The 7,491-nt window shown below is 60.5% G+C and overlaps 1 protein-coding gene across 2 annotated transcripts in view; it reads right to left on the bottom strand.

Moving 5' to 3' along the window:
- Positions 1 to 495: 495 nt before the first annotated feature.
- rab3gap2 (RAB3 GTPase activating protein subunit 2 (non-catalytic)) overlaps positions 496 to 7,491 on the bottom strand; it is an 8,383-nt gene continuing 1,387 nt past the window's right edge. For both annotated transcript variants that reach the window (XM_076016723.1, XM_076016724.1), the window contains exons 3-25: positions 7,396 to 7,491; positions 7,229 to 7,310; positions 6,631 to 6,678; positions 6,451 to 6,526; positions 6,253 to 6,354; positions 5,639 to 5,738; positions 5,434 to 5,532; positions 5,197 to 5,345; positions 4,597 to 4,676; positions 4,351 to 4,443; positions 4,120 to 4,259; positions 3,832 to 4,036; positions 3,487 to 3,630; positions 3,291 to 3,373; positions 3,144 to 3,208; positions 2,964 to 3,054; positions 2,771 to 2,877; positions 1,951 to 2,161; positions 1,726 to 1,823; positions 1,533 to 1,641; positions 1,255 to 1,418; positions 714 to 1,168; positions 496 to 602 (exon numbers count right to left, since the gene is read on the bottom strand). The exon at positions 7,396 to 7,491 is cut by the window's right edge. In XM_076016723.1, the coding sequence (XP_075872838.1) occupies positions 800 to 1,168; positions 1,255 to 1,418; positions 1,533 to 1,641; positions 1,726 to 1,823; positions 1,951 to 2,161; positions 2,771 to 2,877; positions 2,964 to 3,054; positions 3,144 to 3,208; positions 3,291 to 3,373; positions 3,487 to 3,630; positions 3,832 to 4,036; positions 4,120 to 4,259; positions 4,351 to 4,443; positions 4,597 to 4,676; positions 5,197 to 5,345; positions 5,434 to 5,532; positions 5,639 to 5,738; positions 6,253 to 6,354; positions 6,451 to 6,526; positions 6,631 to 6,678; positions 7,229 to 7,310; positions 7,396 to 7,491 (2,711 nt within the window). In that variant the 3' untranslated portion in view covers positions 496 to 602; positions 714 to 799. The remainder of the gene's footprint in view (positions 603 to 713; positions 1,169 to 1,254; positions 1,419 to 1,532; positions 1,642 to 1,725; positions 1,824 to 1,950; positions 2,162 to 2,770; positions 2,878 to 2,963; positions 3,055 to 3,143; positions 3,209 to 3,290; positions 3,374 to 3,486; positions 3,631 to 3,831; positions 4,037 to 4,119; positions 4,260 to 4,350; positions 4,444 to 4,596; positions 4,677 to 5,196; positions 5,346 to 5,433; positions 5,533 to 5,638; positions 5,739 to 6,252; positions 6,355 to 6,450; positions 6,527 to 6,630; positions 6,679 to 7,228; positions 7,311 to 7,395) is intronic.

The raw sequence follows: 7,491 nt of genomic DNA, 5'->3' as shown, positions 1-7,491 counted from the left end.
AGCAGTCTTTTCAGCGTGTAAATTCCCAGTTAACCTCTTTCCTCTTCTAGCACTGTGAGCTAGCGAGACTCACAGCTAGCACTGCGAGCTAGCGAGGCTCACAGCTAGCACTGCGAGCTAGCGAGGCTCACAGCTAGCACTGTGAGCTAGCGAGACTCACAGACGCTAGCGCTGGGGTGTAGCGCATGTGCACACACGCATTGTCCAGTGACACTCTGACTAAGGCGCACACGTGACTCACACACACACACACACACACACACACACACACACACACACACACACACACACACACACACACACACACACACACACACACACACACACACAGGTGGAGCGGGGTCTCACCCAGCTGGACATGAGGACTGGACAGCAGCTTCAGGTGTTCCACAGCACACAGGAGGAATGTAGCTTCCTGTCGGTGGCAGAGGTCAAAGGTCACCACCACTTCCTGCTAGACAGAAAGCTGTGTGTGTGTGTGTGTGTACCCCCCACCTCAGGGTCCTTGTTCCACTGCACCACGTACTCCCAGCAGCAGTGAGCCAGCAGCAGGTCCGGGGACAGCGAGTGAGGGAAGCGCTGGCACAGCGCCCCCAGCAGGTCTGGAGGACATACAGGAAGTGGGAGGATGCCACACGGTTTCTAAGGACAACTACACTACCAGGCACCGAGTCACGTGACCGGTGGGCCCAGTGAGGAGGCGGAGTCAGTACCGTCAGCGTCCTCCTTCTCCTCCTTCTGCTCCTTCTGCTGTGTGGCCTCCTCATATCCTGACCCCGCCCCCAGGACGTCCCGCAGCCTATCGGGAGCCAGCCGCTGTCGGAACAGCCACTTGGAGACGCAGTCGGCGATGCTGCCTGCACGTACACGTGCACACGCACACACGCACAGACGCACAAACACACAGGCGCGCGCACACGCATGAAGGACAACTGGATGCGCCGCCGCCGCCCCCTGTGGGGCACAATGAGAACATATTTCTGCTGGCTCGCACCTTTTCTCCCTCCAGCAGGGACTTAACGGAGCAGTGCGCGGCGGCGCCCCCTGCTGCTCCCTGCGGTGGAGGCACCAGCAGCAGCGTGTGCAGCAGCAGCACGTCCTCCAGTTGGCACTCGCACACCGACCACTGCTCCAGCTCCAGGGACACGGCCTCCCACTCCGACTGCAGCTGACACACACACACACACACACACACACACACAGCTCAGCCCGGCCCTTGATTGGCTGGAACCCCCCTCACCCCCTCCCCGGTACCTTGCTGTCGGCACGGCTGGCGATGCTGGCCTTGGCGGCGCGGTGGGCCACCAGGGCGGCGAGCAGCGCCGCCGCCGCCGCATCCTGCGACTGGGTGCACGCGTTGCGGAGCAGCTGCCACCAGGGGGAGACAGACTGAGGGTCCCAGGAGTCTTCAATCGCACCTGCAGGGACAGAAAGGAGTTATCACACACACACACACACACACACACACACACACACACACACACACACACACACACACACACACACACACACACACACACACACACACACACCTGGCAGGTTGCTGAGGACGGTCAGCAGTGTGTGCAGTTTTCCCACTGATTCTTCCACTTTGAGCAGCAGCTGTTTCTCCCTCTGCAGCCAAACACTGAGCAGCAGCGACTGGGAACGACAATCGTAGCCATCACAACACAACACAAGGCACAACACAACACAACACAACACGGCACAGCAGCAGTGACTGACCAGCAGCTGCTGAGGACTGAATCCCGCCTGCTGAAGCTGCTCGCACACTTCCTGGACTGGACTCTGCCCAGTCACACAGCCCCAAAACAGGAAGTTCCCTGCAGAGGACACACACACACACACACACACACACACACACACACACACACACACACACACACCATTAGTGTCTCCCTGCCTGTAGCCACGGAGGCGTGGTCACATGACTCCCCCCTGCCGTCGTACCCAGCCGGTTCCACTCGGCCTCTGAGCTGCAGCAGACGCTCAGCGCCCCCTGCTGGCTGAGCTGCAGCTGCGACAGGAAGCTGTGGGGCGGCAGCGGGGCGTCGGGCGAGTCCTGGGCGAAGGACACGCTGGGGCGGGAGGAAAGGCGGGCGTAGCGCTGCAGGGTGGGGCCCAGCCGGGACAGCTCCACCTCCAGGCCCTCCAGGGAGTCCTGAGGAGGAAGAGGAGGAGGAGGAGGAGGAGTTAGGAAGAGGTGGCGGGGGAGTTAGGGGGAGGAGGAGGAGAAGAAGAAGAGGAGGAGGAGGAAGAGGAGGAGGAGGAGGAGGAGGAGGGGGAGTTAGGAAGAGGTGGGAGGGAGAGTTAGGAAGAAGAGGAGGAGGGGGAGTTAGGAAGAGGTGGTGGGGGAGTTAGGGGGAGGAGGAGGAAGAAGAGGAGGAGGAGGAGGAGGAGGAGGAGGAGGAGGAGGGGGAGTTAGGAAGAGGTGGGAGGGGAGTTAGGGGGAGGAGGAGGAAGAAGAGGAGGAGGAGGAGGAGGAGGAGGGGGAGTTAGGAAGAGGTGGCGGGGGAGTTAGGGGGAGGAGGAGGAGGAGGAGGAGGGGGAGTTAGGAAGAGGTGGGAGGGGGAGTTAGGAGAGGAGGGGGGGGGGGGGTTAGGGGGAGTTAGGAGGAGGAGGAGGAGGAGGAGGAGTTAGTGTCACCGAGTGGTCAGGGGTGTGAATTGCAATCAAACCTGCCGACGGCCTTCAGATGTTTCAGCACCGTCCATAATGGAAGAAATGTGGTCAACGCAACCTCTGCGTGTGTTTGTGCGTTTGTGTGTACCTGAGGGGGCGGGGCCGGGCTGTGTGCAGCTCCGTGCAGCTGCTGGATGTTGCTGTAGAGCTGCAGCAGCTTCAGCTGCGATGAGCAGAAGAGCAGCAGCTCCTGGTCTGCACGCAGGGGGAGGAGGACACGTGTTAGCGTAGGACGGCCGGCGTGCGGACGAGCAGGCGAGACAGAGGCGCTGCTCCCAAACCTTGCTGGCTCAGACTCTCTCGTAACGCTTGGCAGACGTTGCTGAGACACCAGGCGGGGGCGCTCTTGCTGGCCAGCAGAGACTCCAGGGCCTGGAGGGCAGACGGCAGGGTGACAACATGTAGCGGCCGAGGCTAGCAGGCTAGCAGGCTAGCAGGCTAGGTGGTGCTACTGGATCTACCTGCATCTTGACGGCGGGGTGTTTGATCTCCAGCAGGATGCTGGTGGCCTCACGCTGCAGGACCTCTGAGGAGGAAGAGAGCTCCCATCAGCACTGACTGACTCCTCCCCCTCCCACCCCCCCTCCTCCACCCTGTGACGCCCCCACCTGGCTGCAGCTCCCTGCTCTTCAGCAGAACTCCCAGTCTCTTCAGCAGGTGGACGTCCCGGGCTCGCTCGCTTTTCTTGTCACTGTGGGCGGAGACACTGGAGTCAGAGAGCTGCAGGCCACGCCTCCTGCTCCTCGATACGTGTGTGTGTGTGTGTGTGTGTGTGTGTGTGTGTGTGTGTGCGCACGTGTGTACCTGAGGGCCAGGTGGAAGGGGATGCTGATGGTCCTGAGGGCCCCACTGATGGAGTCCAGCAGGCACAGGTGCTGAGTGTGGAGCTGCCAGCCCTGACTGGTGACACTGTTGACGCCCATCAGCCGGTAGCCTGCATACAGCAGCCTGCAGGGGGCGACGGGGGAGCAGGCGTCTGATAGGCTGGCTGACTAGCTGACTCTGATTGGTAGTGCTGGTGTTGGTGAGGGCGGGGTGTTGGTGGTGGTGGTGGTGGTGATAATGGGGGTGGTGGTGGTGGTGATGGTCCCAGTGGAGGTGGTGGTGGTGCTGGTGCTGTTGGTGCTGGTGTGCGGTGTCCTTCCCTACCTGCAGTGTTTGCCCACGGTGAAGGCCCCGACGCGGGGCCCCTGCTGCATGGCCCACACCTCCAGGATCCCCCTGCGGGGGGCGTAGATGACCAGGAAGAGGGCGTGGCGGCGGGGGGGAGGGGGTTGTGAGGAGGGCGGGGAGGTGGGGGCGGGGCTTCGCTCCTCCGGGACCTGCAGCCAACCGAGCTGGGCGTCTCTGTAGCCTGCGGGGCGGAGGGAGGAGGGGGCGGTGAGTCCGGTAAGGTGGTAGTCAGTGGGCGGGGTCAGCCGGTGGGCGGAGCCTCACCCTTCCACATGCGCAGGCACACGCCCCTGGACAGGTGCAGCAGCGTGACGCGGCCAAAGTCGTCGGTGACGGCAGCCAGCGAGCTGCAGGGCGACAGCACGATGGACTCGCCGTGGCGCCGCGAGTCGGGCAGCCCGAACCTGGAGGGGGGGGGGGGTGTGGAGTGCAGTTGAGAGGTCACACAGGTCACACAGCGCCATCGGGGAGGGGTGGGTGGGGGCTGCTGCCTACCTGATGGCAAGGGGCGTGGCCGGCTCCACCTTGGGCTTCTGCTTCTGCACCGACTCCTCCTCTGTCCGGGGCTTGTTCCAACCCAGCCAACCACTGAGAGAGAGGGGGTGGGGGGGGAGAGAGAGAGAGAGAGAGGGGGGGGGGGGGGGGAGAGAGTAAGAAAGAAAGAGGGAGAGGGAGGTGAGAGAGGGGTGAGAGTCTGTCTCACACTCACTCATACACAAGGCAGGGTGTGGGAGGGGCTACCTGGCGGCGCTCAGGAGGGCGGAGGTGAGTTTGGTGGCCACGGCCAGAGCCACGTGGGAAAGGAGCGGCTGGGAGCTCCCCTGGCACACACACACACACACACACACACACACACACACACACACACACACACACACACACACACACACACACACACACACACACACACACACACACACACACACACACGTTAATCCTGGAAGTCACTCTGGCAACTTCACTTTCTGTCTCTATTTCTCTCTGCATTTTCTTCACACCCCAACAGGTCAAAGCAGGTGACCTCTGACACGCCCCTTGGTTTCTTCCAACCACAGGGGAGTTTTCCTCCTGGCCACTGTCGCCCCCTGCTGCTCTGGAGGGGTTCAGCTGGGTTTCCTGTTTGGGGGGTCGTGGCCAGGTGAAGTTGTTTTGATATAGAAAACCTCCTTCACCTCCTGCTTTAGAGACAACCCAGCTGCTGCTGCCCCCCCCCACCCCACCCCACCCCACGCCGACCCCCCCACCCCCCCGGTGTCATTGCACTTTTCCAACAAGAAGAAAAACATCACAGCAAAGTTCCACCTGTGAGGAGATGGAAGACACACACACACACACACACACCTCCACAGCGTAGTAGAAGCCAGTGTAAGGTCCGCTGCCCACGGTGATGTACTGGCTCATGGCAGGGGGGCTGCCCTTGACGGTGGCGTTGAAGCCCCCCAGGACGGAGGCGTTCTTCATCTGGTCGAACACGCACAGCGTCATCACGCCTGCGCACAGAGGACCGGGGTCAGCGGCCAGTCCTCCGGGTCGGGGGTGAGTTGGGGGAGGGGCGGAGGGGGGAGGGGCTTAGCTCACCCACGCTGCTGTGGTCGACTACGGCCTCCACGTCCTGCAGACCCCACTTCTTGTAGGCCAGTGGAGGGGGCTGGATGGCGTCGCTGCCCGCTGCCGCCGCTGCACGCACACACACACACACACACACACACACACACACAAACGGTGCCAAGATGAGTTGTGACATCATCACCATGAGGCTGTTGGAGCGCACAGACGGTGCTACCTCGGGCCACTTGGTTCCTGCAGGCGCGCAGCGACTGGAAGAGGCTGAAGCCGTCGATGGTGACCAGGGCGGCGGGATACAGGATACTCAGCTCCTCGTGCTGCTCAGGACACCGTTAGCACAGGGTTAGCGTCGCGTTAGCATCAAGTATTAGCATCAGGGCTCAGCATCAAGCAGTCGTGTTAGCCAGCAGCATCAGGTGTTAGCATTGATTGATTTTGTCCCGTAGGGAGATTTGTCTTCACTGACAGTACATAGCACATCTCAGACGACAAACAAACAAACACGACATACACACTGACAATGAATGACATACGTAACAACAATAACAATAGCAACTTCTTAGACAGCACACTAGTAAGATTGGGCAGACAGATCAGTGGGGCCTGCTGTTTAGGGCGCATATGGCTGGAGGGTATCAGCAGCATTAGCACCAGGTTGGCCTCAGGTTAGCATCAGCTAACAGCTGGTTAGCAGCTACTGACCCAGATTAACAGAACAACTCCAGTCGAGTGCAACACAAGGAGGCGCTAAACTCTGGTCTCTGACCCCAGACTGTGTGTGTGTGTGTGTGTGTGTGTGTGTGTGTGTGTGTGTGTGTGTGTGTGTGTGACCTGCTCAGTCACTCCGGGGTGTCGAGGGATCTCGTAGGTGCGACACTTGAGCCTCAGCACTGGGTCTTCGTGCAGCAGCTGGGCCAGCAGCAGGACGCCGCTCTAGTTGATGGGGAGACAACGGGGTGAGTACCGCCCCCCGCTGGCCGTCTGCAGATCACACCTAGCACAGCGAAAACGCCAAAAACACCATCCAACCTCTGTGTAGAAGCGGACGTAGCCGGAGGTGAAGCCGACGACGACACACGTCCAGTCGGGACGACCGGTGGAGCTCCTGCACACACACACACACACACACACACACACACGAACACACACACAGTAAGCGCTATGCGACTCTGGGCAGGGGGCGTGACTGACGATGTTAGTGGGCGGTACCTCTTCTGGCTGGCCAATGGGATGCAGACGCAGCTGCTCACACACTCTCTGCAGAGACAGCAGCACATCAGTGAACATCAGCAGCCTCCTGCAGGTGGCGCTGCATGAGCAGGACTCCAACAAGGCGGCCCCCATTCATTTGAATGTAGCTGCTTACTCAGTGCAGACGCTGAAAACGTTTTTGACTTCCACAATAGGGGGCGCATAGAGCAGGTAGCACTTCTCACCGCGCCACTGTAAGTCCCACGGTGCATCAGGAGGCATCAGCCAATCAGAAGGAGCCGAGACACAGTAGCAACGTACAAAGCCGCGACGTCACGTTGGGAATATAAAACTCTGCTCTGCTGACTTTCTGGCCTTCGTCATTTGTTTTGAAAGACCAGGACTGAAAATTCTGCAGTAGAAAGATTTGCTATGAACCGCGTTTCAGATCAAAGGTCGTCCTGTCAGCCGTTTAAGAGGCCTTTATTTTGTACTGCGGCCTGATGGGGGAAAAATGCTGTTTGGGCCCGATGGGATTTTTCTACTGCAGTACCTTGAGTGGCCACTGGGGGGAAAACAATCTGCCATATTGCCAGTCTGGTATCCAGTTTCTTACCCCTCCTCAGTGCTGAGGGTTCCGCTCCAGGACACGGCCAGCGTCATCTCCTCCCTGCCGCTGTGGTCAGAGCGCCACCTGGCTGCGGGACAGAGACATAACGTCAGCACAGGGCCGGTCGGTGGGAAAGTGACCCCTCCTCTTCCCCACTCCCCCTGTGGTCTCACCTGACAGGAAGACCATCCTCTGCTCCCGGCCCACCACCAGCAGGTCGGCGCAGGGAGACAGGGACACCACGCAGTCCTGCAGCCAGGGGTCGCTCT

Source organism: Nelusetta ayraudi, unplaced genomic scaffold, assembly GCF_046127955.1.
Source record: "Nelusetta ayraudi isolate G7.1 ecotype Tasmania unplaced genomic scaffold, CSIRO-AGI_Nayr_v1 ptg000236l, whole genome shotgun sequence".
Classification (NCBI taxonomy): Eukaryota; Metazoa; Chordata; class Actinopteri; order Tetraodontiformes; family Monacanthidae; genus Nelusetta; species Nelusetta ayraudi.
This window is presented reverse-complemented; position numbering and strand designations above follow the sequence as displayed.